The sequence below is a fragment of the Pagrus major genome, chromosome 8 (genome assembly GCF_040436345.1).
Source record: "Pagrus major chromosome 8, Pma_NU_1.0".
Taxonomy (NCBI): Eukaryota; Metazoa; Chordata; class Actinopteri; order Spariformes; family Sparidae; genus Pagrus; species Pagrus major.
Genome location: NC_133222.1, coordinates 7,202,470 through 7,225,171, shown reverse-complemented (window position 1 = coordinate 7,225,171; position 22,702 = coordinate 7,202,470). Strand labels below are relative to the sequence as shown.

At 43.2% G+C, this 22,702-nt stretch overlaps 1 protein-coding gene across 1 annotated transcript; it reads left to right on the top strand.

Annotated features, from left to right (window-relative positions):
- The first annotated feature begins 1,095 nt into the window (after positions 1-1,095).
- Positions 1,096-21,688, top strand: LOC141000570 (DENN domain-containing protein 5B-like). The gene is made up of 21 exons (XM_073471305.1): positions 1,096-1,407; positions 5,922-6,031; positions 7,300-8,017; positions 9,000-9,187; positions 10,337-10,834; positions 10,965-11,196; positions 12,575-12,725; positions 13,799-13,883; positions 13,963-14,082; positions 14,178-14,330; positions 14,494-14,572; positions 14,667-14,742; positions 15,564-15,692; positions 15,786-15,907; positions 16,208-16,353; positions 16,445-16,563; positions 17,635-17,819; positions 17,986-18,068; positions 18,548-18,674; positions 18,867-19,041; positions 20,256-21,688. Exons 1-21 carry the CDS (start codon positions 1,299-1,301, stop codon positions 20,437-20,439), a joined length of 3,789 nt encoding a protein of 1,262 aa, XP_073327406.1. The 5' UTR covers positions 1,096-1,298; the 3' UTR covers positions 20,440-21,688.
- The last annotated feature ends 1,014 nt before the right edge of the window (positions 21,689-22,702 follow it).

The following is a 22,702-nucleotide window of genomic DNA, read 5'->3' as shown; positions in this document are numbered from 1 at the left end:
AAAGGTGCAGAAGAAGAAATTTGAGAAAGAGAAAGATGCCCCAAGCGAACTAAATAAACAAACTCTTAATTTTCATGACTGAATAAACTGAATAAACAAACTGACCTTAAAGGACAACACAATTTTATGCTGTTATACTGTGTTTATATGTGGCGGACCCTGCCACCTTTCTAGGTTCAAACAGTGTTCTGGGACCTTGTTTTCCTCTAAGAACAGCTAGTTTATTCACTTGTGAAAAAAATAAATATTTCTGAGTACTGCATTAAAATGTCTTCTCATAAACTACATAGTGCCCCTTTAAGCACTTATTGTCCACTTTGCGTTTCCACCCGTGTCTGTTTGTTGGTTTGTCAGCAGGATTTCAGAAAAACTTCTGAACAGATTCCCACGAAACTTGGCTGGAGGATGTTGTCTCAGCCCAGAATAGACCCCATTAACTTTTGGTGTGGATCTGGATAAAGACACGGATCCAGGAGTTTTTTCTCACTTTCTATAACATTGCTAGCCTGGGCGTTTTCTTTTGACAATGCATGGATGTCAATGAAAAACAAAAAATCAAATGTATTTGGCTGGCTGGTGTCTATGAGTGAGTGGAATTTGATGTGGGTTTGGTGAGTTTAAATTATGGTAACGCAGGTTAAAATTTAAAGTGATACAAGACTATTGAGTTTAACTTGATTGAATAAATGGGGACTGTTTGGCCTTGGCGGAGGTATGCGCTCTACTGGGTGCCATTTCTATCTAGTATTAATATTTTTTCTATACTAAACATAAAGCTTAATGCTGTATTTTATTGAATGTTTTAAAAATAAACATAAATAGCCTAGATTTGATCATATTAAGAATGATGTAATCCATGAGGGTAATTTTTCCTGCTCATACAGAACTCCCTTTGAAAAATCGTGATTTTTAGTGATGTGGGCGCAGATGATATATTTGGACAACACCCTTTAAAAATGAGGCTGATTTAGCACTGATGATGATGATGATGATGCGTTCAGGTCTTTGTCTCCTCCCTCCCTCCCTCCCTCCCTCCCGGGCCTACACACATCCTCCTCCCCCCTCTGAACAAACGAGATGACCGTCGCCGGATCATCCTGGGCTCCATCACACTCTCAGCGGCGGAGCAGCGAGTGCATGCAGGCGGGCGGGCAAAACCACAGCGCTACGGCTCCGGGCTGGTGGTCCCTGAAACATTGCGGATTAGCCGCATCAGCTATGAACATCCAACAGCGTTAAGCAGAAATTAATCGGAGCTGTCTTTTCTCTCTCTCACACCATTCAAAAACGCGTCGAGGATGAACGGGACTGCGGCGGCCACAGGATCGGCTTCTTGCCGTTTCGCCCATTATTTTGTTGTGTGTGGAGTGGACACGGAGACGGGCCTGGAGCCGGACGATGGAGCAGGTAGACGATCTATAAACACATCCACACACAGAGACACACAGGGACAAGGATGTGTTTAATGTCAGGCTTCATGTCAAACATCTCATGTGATATAACCTGTTTGTGTGTGTGTGACGTCCATTTAAATATGTTGTGATTGGACCCCACAAAGCCTTGTTGACAACAAAAAATCTGCGAGTACAGCCTGTGGAGAAAGGCTAATTATGGCCTGTGGTATTTAATTTCTAATATGTGTCACTGTTATTTACTGATAAATGATTTTAGGAGGATTTGTGTCATTTTAAACATGTGATACTGATGAAAAACACAGCCTGGCCTGTTGTTTTAGTGTGCAACACATAATTAAAACACTAAAATCCAAGAGAATAACCATTTTCTTCTGATTTTAGTGCAATTTTATTGAATTAAAATGACATATATGCTCCATCGCCCTCTACTACTGCCTTTTGTATCATCTCTGCTGTGGGAGGGGGAAGAAAAAGAAAAGCGCATCACAGCTCTCGTCATTGTGTTTTGATCATATTTTCACGACAGCTCTGAGAAAATATCTCCGTCTGTTTCTGCAAGTCATCCACTGCTACACCTGGATCAGGAAGGGAAAGGGGTCCAATAGATTGAGGACAAACAGTCCGACTGTCATGCCCAAAAATTAAAAAGCTGGGACACAGATGGAGCATCCAGACAGCGGTTAACACAGATTACACTTGTGCAGCCATAATCTGTGTGGTTCAGGCTCTCTCATCGTCTCCCTGCTCTTTGTTTTACCAAGACAGACACCTCTGTCCTGGTGGTGAAGGGATGTGGGGGCGGCCGGTGATGCTTTATTTGTGGGGGCACAGCTCGGTGACGCCTGCACGTGTCCTGCTGGGCCTCAGTGTGAGGAGCAAAAGGACCGTGCAGGTGTGCTCCTACCTCAAACGTCACTTCCAGGTTTGAAACAGTAGTCACACCCTGTGTTCTCACACAGATCCTCAGGCGGATGATGGCTGTGACCAAACAATCCGTAACCTTGCCTCGTTTCAGATAGATACCCTTCGAATGATATAAGATGAGCTCTGAGCTCTGCTGCAGATTATTCAGAGCAATAACTAACCATCAGGGACTCCGATAGCTGGCTCCCCGCGGCGAGTGACAGTGCTACTTGATAGTATAGCCGAGCTCCAGCAATCTGCTTATGTAACAGCGGGTCACCCCAGACACACTGCAGCATGAGGGGGCTTATGCTCCTTTCAAGGTATCTCTGTCACTGTGCATACATATTCTATAAGCTGCAGTCGAGCGGGAGATGTTTACTCCATCAGCAGACAAACACAAGTGTTTTGGATGTGTGAGGTCATACAGTATCTCTTTTTGTGTGTGTGTGTAATTAGTGAATGCCTGCAGAGAAACAATCTGCTCTTGTTGGCTTCTCAATAGACGCCACTGTGTTTTCTGCAGCCTAATCAAATTTCACGTGACGTTGCCTGTTGGCACGCCGAACGGGCCGAGGCTTCAGCGGGCCGGTCGGGCCCGATGACTGCCACAGGGGGGTGACATCAGTGGAGGGGCTGAACTCCCTGACCGCACACGTGAGAGCAGCTTTAAAATGCTGAACCGATTCCAGAGATGTGTACGTTTTTGTCTTACTAACACACTCGTTCCTCAGTCTGATTTTTATTTTTAGACACTCAACACTTTTATCCTTTATTTTAAGCCCGGCTCCACGTCTCTGTCTCAGGGCTGAGATGAAAAGTTTGTCATTTTTCTCTTGTCATAAGACTCACCTTCAGTAGGAGGGACAAATCTGTAACGCAAAGACGGAGCGACTCCTCATCAGTCACCGCCGGCTGACATTTCACTGTCATTTTAATCTCTTTCCCCTCTTTATATCTGTCCACATCTACTCATGTAGTGATGTGATGAATGGGACCGTGGGGGTAATGCACTTGGTGAGTATGACAGATGTCTGTCTTTATGGCTGCTCAATCATCCCTGATTAACTGAGCCTGTTTTAGGGATGGGGGACCATTCGGGGGCCATACGTCTGATGTGATGAATGTCTAAAGCGTGGGGCAAATATGAAACGCTTTGTGGGTTTTGTCCCCCAAAAAACATTGACAATATTGATATCACGGTGACAGTGGTGAGGAGTTTTCATGTACTGAGGTTTAGAGCTGAAACAATTAGACAGAAAATCCATCGGCGAGTTTGATTGATTTGAGTGATTATACTTTTATTAAAACAAGTCTTAAATAGCTCTGTCTCTCCTCCCTCCACACAGAGAGCAGGATCCTCACGTCTACTGATTACAGCTTCACGTTCATGTGGTGACGTAGAGAGGAGGGAGCGGATTGCTAACTGCAAAACAGAAAGTTAGCTAAAAGGACAACAATGCTTACAGCAGCTTTAACTGGTTCCAAAATCTCAGTTGTGAGGATTTGCTGGATTTTCGTTGCCTTCTATGATCGTAAACTAAATAAATTTGTGTTTTTCGACTGCAGGCTGGACAAAAACAAGCAATCTGAAGATGCCACCTTTGTTTTTTTTTAGGAAACTGCGATGGACAGCTATCACTATTTTCTCACATTTTAGGGACAAAACGATTTATCAGTGAGTCAAGAAAATAAAAGTCACATTATTATAGGGAAGGCGATTCTGGAGAAAGATAGCTGATTGTTGAGTCATCAAGTACTGACGCTTTGGCTTCGTATTCACCTTCCCTGCCCTTAAATGATTGTGATGTAAGTTAGAGATGCAACAAATTATTAATAAGTTGTCAACTATTAAATTATCGAGTGATATTTTCAGTTTTTTTAGGGTGTCTTTGACTCCTTTCTGACAGTTACTTGAATATTTTTGGGTCAACAACGCAAGACATTTGAAGACATCTTGGGCTCTTGGAAACACAATATTTTTCATAATTTTCTGAAACGTATCTACTTAATCAAGGAAATATTCTCTGATTTCAACTTCTGAAATGTCAATACTTTCTGGTTTCTTTTCTTCTCTATGACAGTAAACTAAATATCTTTGGGTTGTGAACAAAACGAGACATTTGAGGACGTCATCTTGACATTTTTCACCCTTTTCCGACACATAACTAATCACTTAATTAAGAAAATAATTGAAAGATTAATAGACGGTGAAAATAATCATTAGTTGCTGCCCTGATGTGAGTGTTCTGCCCTCATTAGCTCACACATAGTTTCTCCTGTGTGTGTTAATGTGGAGGAAAGAGGAGGTAACATGTTAATTACAGCCTGAGCTGAAACGGCAGTGAAGCCGTCATTCAAACCCAAAACAAACCTCCCTCTTACTCTGCTCTGTTCACACAATGACAAAGAGGGAGACTGTGGTTGTGAATGTGTTCAGTGTAAAATCTATGGTGGGAACTCGTGTCAGGAGGAGTGTGGGCTTTTAATTGGGTCAGCTGATGAAACCCGGCGTGACGTAATGGGCTTTGTCCTGATGGCTATCTCCGAGGCCGCGGTGTCTTTTCTCCCGCGAGGATCCGATTGTGCCTCTCAGCGCCCACGCCAATTTGTATCCGTGGCAGAGAACGCTGACTCCACCTGTTGTCGCCGTGATCCATTAGCTTGTGTCTCCCACCTACCAGTCTGACTCAGTTTAACTGGAAGTGGTGCTCCATCCTCTCCATCCTCTCTGCCTGCGGCGCAGCTTCCTGTCTGCCGTGCGTCATCTCGTGGGCAGGTGAGGTGGATGTTCCTGAATGCTGATGGAGTGCGTCAGAGCTGGCAGCAGAGGGACGACTTGCTCGTTAGCTTGCAGGTGTTTTTGTTCTTGTATTCGCAGTGAACATGAAGTCTGAGAATTCACGGCGGAGTGGTGAAATACAGTGTGAAGAGAAGCACTTCAAGGGCATCCCTCTAGTATCTCATTCATGCACACACAGTTGGTTTCTATCTCTTTTTCAGCAGCACATCATGCTCACGCAGGCTGCATGTAACCAGAGCTAGAGGCTGACACAAGGTGCAGAGACTGATGAGAGGAGAAACTTGATCCAGACATGGCAATGCATCAAATCTCTGCATTGTGAATGTTTAGATATGTAGTTGGGTTTTCTTGCAGGCGCTGCACATTCGCTCCTTTCATGTACGTGTACAGAAATCTCTCATCCTTTACTCTGAGCTGGAGCGCTTTGATGTATGAAAAAGCAGCATATATTTTCATCTTGTGCACGCTCCCTACAAGAGTTTCCCTGCTGCAGAGTGTCAGGGATGAGGGGTGTTGTACTGCTTCCCCTAGTCTATCTGTATGGTAATGAGTTGAGTTACATAACCCTTGGAAGGGCTTTTCCCCTCTTTGCTGCAGAATGGCTGTGTCAGAGAAGGACGTCCTGTCCGAGACTTTTCATAAATCAGAGCCGCCGTCGGTCTGTGACGTCCTCTGCACTGTCCCTTTCATCTCGTAATGAATTCTGTCTCAGCGATGATGAAGGTCAAAGATCACTCCGTGCTAATACGATAATGCCGTAACATCTCTCTCTTTTTTTTTTATCCCTGTCTGTCTTTCAGGCGAGGCCTTCGAGCAGAGCCCCATTCGGCGGTCCTTCAAGTCAAAGGTTCTGGTTCACTACCCCGAGAGCACGGACAGGATGCCCTTGAACAAAGATGCTGTCAACATGGTGAGACCTTGGATCAGGTTGTTCATGTTCTCTCACAACAATGGAAGGACAAGACGTGGCTTGTTTGTAGGACAAATGTTTTGTGGCTCTTCCAACCGGCAGTGTACGTGAATATTGTTACAAGTGACAAAAGAGGAACATGATAAGAAAAACGACTGGGAACGAGGGTATTAGGAGCCATTAATCTTCGCCTGTCTGCAGCCTCTCATAGAATATACTCACTTCTTTCTTTTTTTGTCTACAAACACAGAACATGTTTTTTGTTCTCTGCTGGAAAAGCAGGTCAGGATGATGAAAGCGTGAGCCTCAAAAGAACCGTTGAATTACATTAATCGTTTTATTTAAATACTTGTGAACAGCCTCAAAGTAGACACCACAGTATTTTGTGTTGTTCCTTTATAGTACCAGTAAAATGTAAAGTCCTATTAAATACTTTTAATGGAATTTATTATAGCTTGTTACATGTTCAGCATCTTATTTAATGTAATGAAAATGCAATTCTTCTTTCAGGTAATAGTTATGAGATTTGAGATAATTATAAATATTTGCTGAAAGAGTCCCATAAATCCTACACACTGGACCTTTAATTTCCTTCAAGCATCTCTTCCTCGTACAAGTCTTCTCAATAAACCCTCAATTTACTGGCTTTTATTGTTTAATTCACATTGTGCCAGATAGGTTTTACTTTCAAAAAGTAACTCAAAAAACTAGATTAGTTGGAAAAAAACACCTGTTGATTGATTGATTGATTTACACCTCAAATGTAAGTTTTATTTTTATTTTTTTACTACTTTACTTTAAGATTTTGTTTTTCTTTTAGTCCCCAACATACACTCACTATGGTAGCAACAATATCATTTCAGTTATCTTTTGTTATATGACTGAGCTCAGTAAGTTAATAAACAGATTAAAGAGTAAATAAGCAAAAGGAAAACACACATTTGTCAAAGAAATATGCATTTTTACAGACAAGTACACATTATTTTTAACACACTGTTACGTTGCTACATACAGATCATTCTAAGAGTGAATTATAGACGGGCCTCTGGAACTTTTCTTTTTCTTTTGCCACTTCCTTTTTTAATTAAGTCAATAAGATCATTCGGTAAGTGAGTTATCAGTGGTCGCCATATGTAAATGAAGCTGGTCTCACTGTTTTAATGCTCAGTGTCAGGTCATGACTGAAGGTCACATTTTAAATTGCAGCTTTCTTCTCAACCCTCTTTCATGTCTTCTCCTCCTCCTCTTTCCTCACACCTCCTCCTCAGCTCTGTATGCCGAGGGGTCTCTCCTTCCGCACGCAGGCCGACCGGCTCGATCCTCAGTTTCACTCATTCACGATGTCTTTCGACGATGGCACGCGCTCCTACGGCTTCGTCCTCACCTTCTACGAGGAGGTGACCAGTGCTCAGATCATCACTGCCATGCAGACTCTCTACCAGATGCACCATGTGGAGCACCACTCAGCTTCATCTGCCTCCTCTCCTTCATCCTCCTCGTCTTCGTCCGCTTCCTCGCCCTCCACCTCCAGCATGGACTCTCTCGTGAGCAGCTTGGACGAGTCAGACGCTGAGTCTCTGGCCGGGGTGTCCGCCTGCCTCGGCTGTGCGGGCTCCTTCGACCCGGCGAGAGACACTCTGTACGTGTCCAAAGCCCTCTGCCTCTTCACACCGCTCCCCTTCCTTCAGGCCGCTCGACAGTTTCTGTCTCAGCTGCACCAGGCTGTGACATCACACACAGCCCCACCCCTCCCTCTGGAGAGCTACATCCATAACATCCTGTACGAGGTGCCCCTGCCTCCTCCCGGCAGGTCGCTGAGGTTTCACGGGGTGCAGGGACCCATTGTGTGCCAGCGGCCGGGGCCGGGAGAGCTTCCGCTGGGGGAGTATCCTCTCGGAGAGGCGTTCTCCCTGCTGGGTGTGGACAATATGGTGCAGCTACTGACCTGTGCGCTTCTGGAGACACAAGTCCTGCTTTGCTCTCAAGGTCAGCACACTGTTCAGCTGTCAGCATGCTTGAGATGACACTCATAATCAGAAGTCTTGTCAAAAAAACGAGTTTATATGAGAAGAATAAATGACTCAACTTAAAATAAAACACATGACATAAAACAAAAAAAAGTTTCTTAAAGGAGACATATTATTGGGTTACTTCTTGAATAGGTTTACAGGCTTTAATGCTCAAAACACATCAGTTTTCTCATACTGTGCAGTGCTGCAGCCCTGTATTCCCCCTCTGTCTCTTTACGGCCCCCCTCTCCTGAATACCCAGTCTGCTCTGATTGGTCAGCTCACACATGCCTGACCCAGCACTGCTAACAACAGAGCATCTGTGCTTAATCAGTTCCTACGTGCAAAACTAGCCAGTCGGCACAAGGTCACAGAATTAAATAGGTCTGGAGCCTGACCTTCACTTATATATATATATTTATATAGATATTTGTGGCCGTTGCTGAGTATATACTGTACATAAACACATATTCTTTGCAATTATCCCTCAAATGTGGTCATCAAACAAGGTCCTTATGTTTTGCAGGCAGAATATTTTACATTTTAACAATAAACTTTATCGTCCAAAATGACCTCAGTGCACTGAAACAATAAACTAAACTGAGAATTCAACAATTATACATTACACAAGTAAAAAGCTCATATTGCCACATATGCAGTATTTACGCTGATACTGATAAATCAGTGACAGGCCAATTACCCCGCACGTAACCTCCAGCAACAACATAACAGACAGGTTTGATGTTAAATAGTGCAGTGAAACTGACATTATAACTTAATGAATGTAGAACGTCCTCAGTCATTAACTGGGCTGTGCTCAGCAGCATGTAAACAACAGGAATGTTAATTGTTTAGTTCTATAAGCATCTCATGTAAACAGCTTCACTCAAATACTGTTAAAGGGAAAGTGCTTCATCTCTCTGTACATATATATTAATGCTAATCCCTCCTCTCCTCAGACTACCAGCGTTTGATGACAGTGGCCGAGGGCGTCAGCACACTGCTATTCCCATTCCAGTGGCAACACATCTACCTGCCCATTGTTTCTGCACCGCTACATCACCTCCTGGAGGCTCCTGTGCCGTTCATGATGGGCATCCACCGCAGAGAAGGCTCTCAGCGATCCTCCCTCCACCTTCCTCACGAGGTAAAGAAATAAACGAGGATCTTCTGTGTAAATGTGACACAAAAAAAAGGATGAAAAGGATCTAACTGGAACATCCTCTCAGCCGTTTGCTGATCCCCTCTGTGCTGCATGCGTGACAATTTGCGCTTCTGCCTCCGGCTTGTCAGACCGGGACGATACAGTTCCCCTTTCACCAGTCCAATCCTGCACCCGAGATCACTTCATGCTGCATGAATATCTCACTGAATCCGCTTTGAAGTCACTCTGCCCCAGAAAGGAGGCAGTTGAAAGACTGCTCCCGGGGAGAGGAGGGGGGGATGAAAGCCAAAATGCAGAGCATGCCAGATACAGAATAATGGGTCTCAGTGAATAATTAATGAGAATTAGGGATCTCCACTTATTTCTTGAGTTGTGCAATTTCAAGTATGGGTGGTAATTTGCAAGGAAGTGGGAAAATATTGGAATCATACATGTATGATTTGGTTGGAGTGTTTTTTCCTTCATTTTCTTTATTATTCTGAACGTTGGCGAGGAAGCAGTTCAGCTCACGTGGTCCGAGACGCAGGGAAAACCTTCAAAACGATATCATCTTCTGATAATTTAAGTGAAAGAGACAAAGACGTGAAGACATTAGCTTGTCGGATGAGTCAGCACAGTAAGAGGATGTCTGTAACTGTCTAGTCGACAGTACATCTCCCACCTTCCCCCGAGGCTGTAAGCTGACTGCCCGAGGTCCCCGCTGAAGGTCACGATGCTGCTGACTGCACTGTGCTCCACCGCTGCTTACAGAAGCAGTATTTTAATTCGGTGCCTATCGTTCTCACACAGTCCTGTAGTTCATTGCTCAGCAGCTTTGTGGGCTCAGTTTTTTCCTGGTCTGTTTGCTGCGTTGAAAGTCTGATATTTCCACAATTTCCCCCTGTTGCAGTGATAACAGTAATCATTAGATAATCCTCCACATGCTAATATCCTCTGAAGGCTTATCACCGTGAAACGCCAAGAATCTATTAATGGAATATAAATCTTCATCTCTGATCTTAATTGGATGTTAAAGCTCAGCCAGAGGAGTCTGTACATTGTGATTGGTTAAACCTGTTATGATTATCTGATGGAGGAAAAGTGTTTATCTCATATTTTTAACTGTCTTGTTTGTCTCTTCCTCCTACGCAGGCCAACCTGTGCTTTGTGGACATTGACAACCACTGTGTCGAAGCCCCAGAAGACTTCCCCTTGTTCCCAGACCAGATCGAGCTGATCCAGGAGCTGAGCGAGGTGCTGCTGCGTTTCGGGCTCCCTCCACAGGGCGGTGCGTCCACCAAGCCCGCCACCGCCTCCCCGCGCCTGAGCAGTCTGGTGCTGGAGGATCTGATGGAGGACAGAAGGAACGGGAACCTCGGAGGCGAGGAGCTGGCGGTGCTGGAGAGGCTGCAGGCTCTGGCGCGGAGGTGCGGAGGAGGAAAAATGTCAGATGGAGAGAAGACGCTGGGACACGTGTTTGAGGAGGAGGAGGAGGATCTGAAGGCCGCCAAGCTGAACATTCAGCTGAGGGAAGTGTTCGCTGGACGCTTTGCTGCCATGTTTGGCAGGTATGAGGACTTTGTCATCCACAGCGCTCTTGATTTGGACTCCTGGTTGAGCAACCGAGAGGGAACGTTTAGCTTTGACAAGGTACGGATCTAATAATACAACTTTATTTATGCCAATTTTGCTTTTCTGTGCTTTTGAAATACTTTTCATTGCAATAGAAACGTTATATCTCTGTCCACGCTGAAAGTCTTTTTGCTTTTCAATGTTTCAGGGCTCCTTCCTCTCAGTTCAGCCTGCGACCCACTTGCAATTCTTGTCCCGGTTCCTGGAGACGTCCATGTTTTCTGCTTTTGTCGATGGGAAGGTGATATCTCGCTGGGCGGATAGAGAGCCGATGCAGCAGCTGTTTGACAACCGTCTGGAGAGAGAACGACTGTACGACACAGACGAAGAGGAGTCCCGCAACTGTCGCTACAGGAAATGCACCTCGCTCTTTGAATCAGGTACTGCGAACGTGCTCATGAGCAAAAGAGGATGAAATAAAGACTTGCATGTTGTAGACACTGTATTCCTTCAACAAGGAACAGAAGGCAAAACATGCAACAAAAACATGAATCTTAGAAATGAAACTAGACTTAATTTCCATGTTTATGGGAGACCGAAACAGCCAAAATAAAAAAAATAAAGGAATGAAAATAAATAATTGAATAAATGAATGTGCCGATAAATGCACCAGAACAATATAAAAAATAAATGTAGCCATGAATTAATTTATAAAATGTGACATAAATTGATATTTCTGTTTTAATTTGCTTCTGTATTTGTTTAGCTTTGTATGAATTAACTGATTTATTTACTTTCACATTTAAATTTGTTATTTTTAAAATATATTAATTAATTTATCTATTTTCTATTTTTTTATTTCCACAAACATTTTTATTTCTGTAATTTTTGAAGCATTTTTTAAAGATTGATTTCTGCTTAATCATGCAAATGAGGGGGCTGTCATTCAGTGTGTGTCGTGGGGTCAAATGGTCGCCTATTGATCGCATCGATCGACTACACGTGTCTCCCTCCCACACGGAGTTTCAGTCCTCCACACTAGAAACAAGCAAAAACCACCTCCGACAAACCAAGAGTACCTCGGGGATGTTTCACCAGTTTCTTTCCAGCGTTTCGAGTATTTAGCCAGAAAATAGATTGAAGCTCTCGTTGGTAGATTGAGCAGAATGCGATGTGATTGAATTGGATGCCAGATTTTCGAGGGGGAATCTGCAAATCTGTCACCATCTGTCCTCCTGTTTGGGTTTATACTGTACAGTATGTTGATTATGTCGCCTGGCTGTTTCTGCAACCACCGTTTGTTCTCCCTCTTTTGTAATGAGTACAGAAGATTGATTAAACTCTGCATAATAAGGGGACTTGTGTGCCACTACATTTACCCTCTCAACCGATGGAGACGTTTCTTCAATCTAGATTAAAAATCAAATCATTAATTGAAAAACAGAAGGGATGGGATATAATCTGATATGAGGGGGGAAAGACGCGTGGAGTTAGGGAATTAGAGAGGGGTGAACTCCCGGATATGGTGAGGATGAGCGTTATATGGTTGAGCTGAGGACAGAGCTTTGTGTGAAACCTCCTGCCAAATGCACTGCTTGCCTCTGAGTCTTACATCATATCACTCTGTGCTGTTGTACACTGTATGTTCTAGTCTAAGTAACGCTCGACCAGCTTGAATACAAGATGTTCATGTAAGAGGCGACTGTAAATGTCAGGCACAAGCCCTCCCTTGAATTGTCTTTTTTGTCACTTTGATGACTCATCTTGACTCATTTTATCTATGTTGGATCTTAACCACCGCTGTGTTTGTCTCTGCAGCTCAGAACATCGAGCGCAGGCTGCTGAAGGCCGACCACACGGCCATACACCCCCACCTGCTGGACATGAGGATCGGCCAGGGTCGTCATCAGCAGGGCTACTTCCCCAAGCTGCAGGCTGATGTGCTCGCACAGGGACAAAACACCAACAAGTGAGCCTTTGTTTTCTGTTGTTACTCAGTGAGAATACATTACAACAGCGAGTCACAACCACCAAGTACTTCTGCAGTTGTCCGGGGGGGCAAAGACAAAGAAAATACAGTAATTATTAAACCAATTTATCCACATACTTTATAAGGAAAATAAACATTCAGTACTGTAGGATTACAAATGGATGTTATGCTGATATTTTGTAAATGTATCATCACAATAAATAGAGAATTTGGCTTACAGAATCTTACAGATGGGATAAAAAGTAATAAATGGTTGAAATGGTTAGCTTAAAGCAACATTATGTAACTTTTTTACCTTAAAATAACAGCTTCAACATCATTGTGTCTTGTAATAGGGTGAATGGTGTCCAGGATCACAGCGTTACATACATGTGTACTTCAAGATACAAGTTTCCAGGACGTAACATTGTGATGATGTAATGAGTTTTGTTTGTAGTCAGCACCTACATGATGTCTGACATATTGTTACACACCTGGGATTTGTATTTACGAGAGTGGTGTTGCACTCAGAAACTGTGTGTGTGTGTGGGGGGGCAAATCCCACAAAATGCCAATTTCTACATAATGTTGCTTTAAGTAGGCTGATTCTTGAACAATTATCTAAAATCAGTTCAAACAGTTCTCTTAAAAGTGATGAATAAATGGTGGAAATAGCTCAAATTTATTTCATAACAGTTGAAATAAATGGCTCAAGTAAATGTATCAGCAGTTGATATGTTAGCTTAAAGTAATGGATAAATGGTTGAAAGGTCCTGCCAACACCAAGTGGTAATAGACCCATTCAATTTAATTGTATGCCACAGTTTCAACTTTTGTGTTGGCAATATTTCTACTTTACATCCACTTTAAAAATAAACACATTGTGCAGGTTGTGTTGATGATTGTATTCCTGAGCTCATCTGATTGGGCTCTGGGGAACTCCTGCTTTAATATAGCCTATCCTAAACTCTACTTTATTATATACCCAAAACACACATACATGCATTAAATAGATAAAGTCACTCACACTTGGAATTGTGAATTGAGTTTTGCTGTGTTGTCTGCGTGAACAGGTGGTCCAGTCGCGTTACAGCATCACGCAGGAGTGACCCCAAGAGATCAGCGTTAACTGAAGGGCTGGACAATGAACAGAGACAGGTACTTTCACACACACAAACACACTTAAGACACACAGACCTCAGGAAGCCTGTGTCTGATTTATTTGCTTATTTTACAGAAGCACTCGTTTGCGAGGAAGAACCTTCGCCAGTCTAAGCTGCTTGACTCATCGCCGCAGGCCGTCTCTCAGACTCACAGAGAGTTCGTCGACGGGCTGCTGGGCGAGTATCGTCTGAAGGTGAGAGCTCTGTCTGCACGCTAGTGGAGGCTGTTTTATTAAACTGTCGTTCGATGCTAATGCCACAAAATGTCCCCTGGCTTTTTTTTTTTTAGACCAAACGGATGCTGATGGAGAGGATGGGGAAGGAGAGCGTGGAACTGGGTCAGGGAGAAGCAAACATCACGGGCCTGCAGGAAAACACACTCATCCATGGTCTGTGTGACCTACTGGAGAGAACCTGGGGCCACGGGCTGCAGCTGAAGCAGGTCAGACACACACAGACATGTAACCCAACATGTTATCAGATGACCTACAAAAAAAAACATCTGGAGCTGTGTTTCCTCATGTAAACAGATTCACATCATGCACATGAACACAGAAGACTGTACAAACCAGCTGAATATTGACGAGTGTGTTTATTCTGAACAGGGGAAGTCCGCTCTTTGGTCCCATCTGCTTCACTACCAGGCAGCACATGGGAAGACAGAGACACCAGCTGAGTCTCCAGGTCAGAGCACAACCCCGGCTGTTTTGTTCTCTTTTATGTAAATAATGAAGCTAAGAGTCGAATGATCATTGGCGTTTGATTGCTGTCTGTTCAGGGTGTGGCGCTTTGGAGCAGAGGACGTTTGATGAAGGCGCTGTGGTCCTGAGAGGATCGTTAATACAAGATATGAGGTAATTAGAGCAAACATGATGTGTATCTGAAAAATGCAGATTAAAAAGAAAAAAATCTGCTCCATTTCCTTCTGCTCTGAAAAACAACATTTTGGCTGAGGTTTAGATAGTAACTAAATCTTAAAGGGACAGTGCACCCAAAAACCAAAAATACATATTTTTCCTCTTATTTGTAGCACAATTAATCCATCTAGATTGTTTTGGTGTGAGTTGTTGAGTTTTGGAGACGTCTGCCTTCCCTTGAATATAACAAAACTAGATGGCACTCGGCTTGTGGTGCTCAATGCATCAATAAAATACATCTGAAAAACTCAACAGCGATATCTCATCCTAGAAATCATGAACATAGTCAACAAATTTGCCAATCTACTATGCATGTTACTGGAGGATACCACTAGATGGTGCATGGTTAGCTCGCCTCTTGTCCATGAGTAGATGCACGCTTCCTTCTGTGCAGAAAATTGTTCCCACATGAAACTGATCACAGCAAGATCTGTGGATTATCTTGAGTAACCGGGGTCATGATTTCTGGAAAGAGGCATTACTGTTGAGTTTTTTAAACAGATCCTTAGCACTTTAAACACCACAAGCCCAGTGCCATCTAGTTCCAATATATTTGAGAGAAGGGAGACATCTGTATGGTCGATATCTCCAAAACTCACTCACAACAAAACAATCTAACTGGAAGAACAGCACCACAGATATATATTATATTATATACTACACTTGCTTTATATCCCCAGTGTTTTGTTCTGTTCTATATTTCTTGGTCACTGGAGTTTGTTCTTCACTGCTCATGCCATGTCTACCTGCTCTTTCAGGTTTATCCAGACCATGAGCGAGGGTCTGTCTGAGGTGGGTCAGGCTCGGGCCTGGATCCACCTGGCTCTGGAGAAGAAAATGCTGTCTCAACACCTGAAAGAGCTGCTCACAAACCAGGAGCTGCTCAGGTCAATACTCACTCAGAATTTCTAAAACTTTGTTCACAGTAAATCCCAGGATTTAGTCTGACTGTTTTTGTTGTTTTTCTTGTCCCCTGACAGGCAGCTGTATAAACCTCACGCATTCCTGCTCTGTGAAGAAGAAAGGGAGCAGTTTTTGTTCCACCTGCTCTCTCTCAACACTGTGGACTACCTCTGCTTCACACGCGTCTTCACCTCCATCAGTGAGTACGGTAAACTTTAACAAGAAAATGGGAGAATTTACTGCCGGGTTTATAGCTTTCAAGGACACTGAAGGTTTGCTCGGAGTTGTGTTTGTGTTTTACAACCCCTCATATCCACCCACCTGCCTCATATACTTGAATTACACCCAGTATCCCAGAGATTCACACAGTCCTCAATCAATAGACTGTAAAATTGCCCCGATGCTGTGAGAATCCTTTTTGCTGTGAGAAGAGTTTTAAGTTAGAAGGAAATGATACGACTGAATAAAACTTTGCTCTTGGTCTCTTGTGTCCCTCCAGGTATTCCGTACCGTGTCGTTATAATACCCATGAAGAAACTGAGCATCGCGATGGCGACAGTTAACCCTTGGGTGTGCGTGTCAGGAGAAATGGGTGATTCAGGAGTGAGACAGCTATCGAAGAACACACAAGAGATTTTCTTCCAGGTTTGTACGCACTCTTCAGCAGTAAGGTCAACATCACGTCTGATGGGGACGCATGCAGAGCTGAACTTTCACTTGTGCGTTTTCATTTCAGTGCAAGAACCTGGGCAGGCTGAGCACTCTGCAGCTGGGACAGGAGAACTCTGGCTTGCTGGCCAAGTGTCTGATAGACTGTGTGATGGTGTATAATGAGATCACTGGACACACCTACAAGTAAGACTCTCACTCTGACCTCAGTGTCATCGATAACTGTGATGATGGTGTCATGGTTGGCTGATTGGCTCCTACTGCTCGATGAACCAACTCCTCGTAGTCTGACTCACTGGATGTAGACAGCTGGTACAGGCCTGTCATTGGGCGCCTACTTCAGAGAGTATTCCTCTCCTCCTTCTGCTAGCTCCGCGTTACGGTTTTCAAAATCCCTGTCGCTACATGAAACAACAATAACGAAAATCTCTGAGCTCGCAACAACACATGCTGAAATTGGCAAGTTACCCTAATACTAACTGGGTTGCTAGCAGCTGTTGCCTTTATATTTGCTGAGATTGGGCCATTTTAATGCTGCATCTTTGGCTTTGCACCACCCAAGACAGTTTTGGTTGGTTTAAAGTAATACAAACAAGCCAGAGGGTTTTCTCCTCTATACCACAATAATAATTGGTGCAGCCGGACTTTTCTCCAGCGCTGACACAGTACAGCGGAGGCCTGGCTATGCAAGACTCAACTCCTAGTAATGGCAGTGGATTGAAACAAGCATTCATTCACATTTTATTTAGCAGATTTTCCTGAAGTTTGTGATAAATTAAACCTGGCTGTGACCTCACAGCACAGTGGCTAATTGTACAAGAATGTGTTGTGGACAACAGCTCCTTGTTTGATAAAGATATGATCTAAATGATCCTGAATGTCAAGCGTTATCTGAGCTTCCTCATTTAAAAGCTACTTTATCTCATGATATCAACATAATGTAGACATAGAAAGGAAGAGATGGATTAGCTGTCTGGAGCAGATTATACTGTATTGTCATGAACTGAAAGCAGCTGCTGCCTTGCAGAAAGCAAAACAGTCTAGGGATTTATGCATTGCCCTGAAAATCAGTTATCTAAACTGTGGTTTGTGTTTAATGGGCTAGAACAAGCCAAACCACCGTTCTCCTTGAAGTTATTTAGAAAAATAAACTCACACACCACACTACACTAGCTGATTAGAACAGATGGCCCTTGTATAATGAATCGCTTGTTTTTAAGGGGAATATAATAAAAACATTGTCTGTTGTCCCCTCAGGTTCCCATGTGGCCGATGGCTGGGGAAAGGAGTGGGCGACGGCAGCTTGGAGAGAGTCCTCATTGGTCAGCTGGTGTCACCTGGTGGAGAGGAGGATGCTGGAAGGTGGACAGGGACGCCTCCGGAGCTGGCCTCTCCTTCCCAGAGTGTTCGGACAGTGCTGGGATCGCTTGGCAGCCGAAGCAGTACGTACTGACAAAGAGCACATTCTTCAGCACAATAGCTGACCTACTTGTTTCAATGCTCACTTCAATAACAGATCCTGCTCCCCGTATCACCTTACTGTTTATCCCCCTTCCACTTCCCCTCCTCATGTTTCTATTTTTAACTCCTCTTGATGTATCTTGTCAGGAATGCTGTCTGTTGAAGTACAAGAGGACATGAGGGAGGCAGCAAATAACCTTGTTAAACACTTCCACAAACCCGAACAAGAGGTATGTGACTAACAGTGAGCGCGCCACACCGATTTAGCTCCTACATTCATTTAACCTGTTGGCTCACCGAGCTAAAATGGTGAAAACGGCTAATGCATTTTTGTCTCCAGCATGGTTCATTACCCTGGCTTCTCTCGCCCGGGGCTCATTTGTCTCATGTATCGGAGTAGCCTCTCTCCGCTCTACAGGAAGTTAAAAGCGCTGAAGAGACTTGATGGATCTCTTTGGTTTATCTGTGATGGGCCTCCAATTCATTGTTACATCATCTTTAGTGCACAGGCTTTAATGTACAAGCATTTCCTCTCTTCTGTTTACGTTCTCTGATTAAATTAAATGAGAGCCTGTTAGATTAAAAAGGTAAACAAAATGTTCTCTGCTGTCGAAGATTTGGGAAAATTTAAGTGCCTTGTATCACTCATATGTGCGGATTTACTGAAGTCTTACCTCTATTAACTCTGTTCCCCTTTCTCTCATCTCAGAGGGGAAACTTGACCGTCTTGTTATGTGGTGAAGGAGGTCTGGTGCTCTCCTTGGAGAACTTCCTCCTGCACGGGCTCAAATCAAACCGTCTTTTCCAGAGGAACGTGTTTGTGTGGGACTTTGTGGGTAAGTCCTGACGTCTGTTTCCTGTCTCCATCTGGTGGCGGCGAATATGAATCTCACAGATCAAATTGCATCCAACAAAGCATGATTGATCTGTTTTTCACTCCAGTGTTTGTCTTCTACAACCGTATTTTCCCTTGCTGTCCATATATTAATAAGTGATGAGCTGACAGTATGACCATCTCGTTCTCACAGAGAAGGCAGTGGTTTCCATGGAAACAGCAGATCAGATGGGTGACTTGCATGGGTCAACACTGACAAAGGGTCCACCCTGCGACTCACTGTGCCACTACGTCAACGCCATCAACGCCTCGCCACGAAACATTGGGAAAGAGGGAAAGTTCCAGCTGTTTGTCTGCTTGGGAATCAGGTGAGTGGACATAATTTTTAAATGACGGTTTAATAACTCAAGGATTCTTAAAGATTAATCCAAAGGAGAAAAGTATAAACTCCCCCAAAACACCTTAGCGCATGAGGAGAAATCTTGGAAATTTAAATCCCACTTCCTTACAAAGATTTGACAGTTATTGCATAAACAATAAGTTTATAATTTGACTTCTTCTTAAACAGATTTATGACCGTTTAAAAATATTGTCCCCACTGGAATGTGTGATTTTTAAAGCATCCTGGTCATATCATATTGTGTTGGACAAAGATGACATCGCTTCCTTCCTGAGGAAGGAAACTGAACCACTTACAGAACAAACAGTTCAGGGAGGGAAAGTGTTGAACTTTGCCTTCTAATGGTTCGACATGAGATGCAGAAAAATCATTCATAACTCTGTGTAGTTGTAATACAGGTTTAAAAATCACACAGAACATGTTATTTCCTGCTGACTTATTAAATGAATATATATACATGATATAATATAAATATATATAAATTAATAATACAAATATTTTACTTTAACTTACTGCTATGTCATAAAAAGCCCTGATCAGTAGTGGCTTTCTGGGCGGCTGTGATTCAGGAGGTAGAGCGGGTCGTTTACTAATCAAAAGATCTGTGGTTCGATGCCCAGCTCCGGCTGCATGTCGAGGTGTCCTTGGGCTGAACCCCAAATTGCTCCTGATGGCTCTTCCATCTGAGCACAGAAATAACGTGGGGCACTTTTCTTTTAGGAAGTGCTGTTTCATTCCTGATAAGCACCTCGCATGGCAGCCCTCTGCCATCAGTGTATGAATGTGGCAAGTGTTTGGAAGCACTTTGAGTGGGCTGTACCCCAGAAAAGCACTATATAAAAGCAAGTCCATTTTCCATTTGTGTAGTGGCTGTCACATTTCTTTATCACAACCAAAGTCATTTACAACAGATCAACAAAAACAGAAAAACGTTTTCTACCAAAAAATAATCTGACGCTACATTTTTGAGATACAGTTTCATTCTCAATCTCAAAGGGGATCTGAGTCTTTAATTATTAACTGTGACGTCATACCTGTCTTAAAACATAATCCTTGTCTTCTCTCATCTCTGCACCAAAGTCAGAATCAATAAAGACTGGCTTAAATCAAATGTAAGTAGTATAGTTTGCTAAAAGGCACTGATGGGACCCTCATTGACCGCTGACCTGTTCCTCTTTGCAGGGACCGGCTTCTCTCTCAGTGGCTCCCCCTGCTGGCAGAATTCCCCCTCACAGCACGGACGTACGAAGAAGGAGCTCTGCTGCGAGACCGTGCCGCCGTACACTCCCTCTCCCGCATCCTGCACACGCTCAACGAGTTTACCATCACCCTGGAGACTGCACTGGTGAAAGGAGTTGACCTCTGACCCCGACAGAGGAATCACAGAGTTCAGCCCCCTGCTCTGTCATCTACTGCAGGAACGCTGATCGGTTAAAAATATTCCATCTTTCCATCTGCGGGAAAAAGGGAAGTAACATTCAGACACTTGAGAAATGTGACTTTATCATAAAAACAGGACAGTGGACTAGATGAAGTCACTGGCAACCTCGAGCTCCGAACATAATGCCTTGTTCACGGATGTAAATGTCGTATATACTACAGTCCGATTTTTCCTATGCTTGTTTACACTGTGAAGTCCTGTTTCCCCAAGGAGAAACAGAGAGTCATTCATAATCTCACCTCCACAGTAGATATTATTCACGGCTCACGTCATCCACTGTACCCGACCCCCTCGGACGACTATAACTCTCCTTCAACTGCGGTATTGCTTGCACTCGAATTTTAAACTAAGCACATGCATGGCCAAAATCTGTTTGTTTGTTTTTTGTCTTAGTGTGTTGTGATCTGAAATATCAGGACTCAGGCCTTATTCTATAAACATTTTTCTTGGACTTTATTCATTGGATATCTTAGTAAATATACTCAAAGAAAGATAATGTTCCCACTCTATAATATGTTATAAAAATGTTCTATTATTATGCTCTTGTTATACTGTGTAACATCTTGCCTGTTTCCTCGTTGTTTATTTCAATTTGGGGTCACACGCTGCAGAGTTGTGCTCATGAATTCTCAGTTGGTGAAACGCGGAAGCCAAACTGGTGTCCTCATTGTGTCAGTTCGAATTGTCATTGTCACTTTGTCAGAAAGCCTTTTTTTTCCCCTCTCTCGCTCTCTCATTGTAAATATTTTTGCTTCATTAGATCTTTAATAGCATTGTGCCCATTTGTTATTATGGTGTAATGAATTAGTGGCATATTTTTCTGTATAAAGGCATCTCGTTTGTGTCTGTGTGAAACAGTAGATTCCAATATGGACACACTTTATTGATTATGTGGATAATAGTCACGCTGTTTGTTTCTAAACTGTTCAGTTGTCTTCAGACAATGTGATCGAGCACAGGTTCTTATAGACGCTAGGTATTACGTTGATGTCGCGTTTAATTTAACAGTTGAAGAATTATGAAGATGCCGTCTCCTGCACTGTCCTGCAAGCACTATGTAACCTACAATGACCAAGCCTCTATTATCATTTAAATACAGATTAGAGAAAGCAATAAAGAACTGTTATTTATGAAATGTGTTGTCAAAGATTAAAGTTAATATTGACATAACTGACATGTCTTGGTATTTTTTTGTGTGCTGTTTACTGAAGTGATCACTGACTGTGATTTCTTGGCAATTTCTTCACATTACTACATAATAAACAACCTGTTAATTAAAGGGTTACAATATGATTTTCGGTTCATTAAACACTCCTCACATTGGACTAATTGCATCTGATGTTTACCAAGAATTTGACTGTTACTTTGCCAAGTGATAAAACTACTGTATATGCTGTGTTTGGCTGTGCACTCCAACATAAGATCATTAGATCTCTTTGAAGATGGTGCTGGCAGTGTGAAAAGAGCATATGTGCTGTTTAAGTCAATTAAATTGAATAACTGATAGAAAACATACTTTTGTGAAGCTTGAGATGCTGATTTTTATCTCAAGGGGCTTTTTTTTTTTAAAAGAAAAACTATTATATTGAATTAAATTATGGTGCATGTGTTGTACTTACAAGGGGTAGTAGAGAGTTATTATTGAAGTATTTTTATTTAATTTTGATCAATACCCACGTGATGACTTGGACCCTCTTCTTTTCTCTGCATTAATCGTTTCTAAACTGCATTACATAACAGCCACAGCAGCAGTCTATACATCCTAGTAAATGTGGTGCATGTGGCAGCAACATGATTGGTTCGCTACCGACTGTCTGCAAAAAAAAAAAAACACAAAAAAACTGGTTGTCCGTCCTAAACTGTCCACTGGATGGAGGCCATGTTTCAGCCACCTTTTTATTTACCAGTAATCTGGTCACTTGTCACGCAATTGAAATCAACAAAGCGCATCTCCCAGCGAGGCGCCTGCCGAGCCCCCTAAAAAACCCGTCGGCCTCCAGACGGGCCATCTGGCGCTCTGTAGTAAAACGACAGGCCCCGCCCCCTTGCTTACACTCTCCAATGTGCCATAGCAACCGGGGCCGAGCCCCCTGTTCCCGCGCAATGTTCCCATCCTTATAAGGCCAGTAGAATGCAGACGCACGGCGACGTCACGCGTCGTTTATGTAAATGCTTTGATTGAAGAAAA

Coding starts and splice junctions, on each gene's coding strand:
- LOC141000570 (XM_073471305.1), top strand. CDS start 1,299: ATGAACGGGACTGCGGCGGCCACAGGATCGGCTTCTTGCCGTTTCGCC. Junction 14,743..15,563: donor TCGTTAATACAAGATATGAG/GTAATTAGAGCA, acceptor CTGCTCTTTCAG/GTTTATCCAGACCATGAGCG. Junction 15,693..15,785: donor ACAAACCAGGAGCTGCTCAG/GTCAATACTCAC, acceptor GTCCCCTGACAG/GCAGCTGTATAAACCTCACG.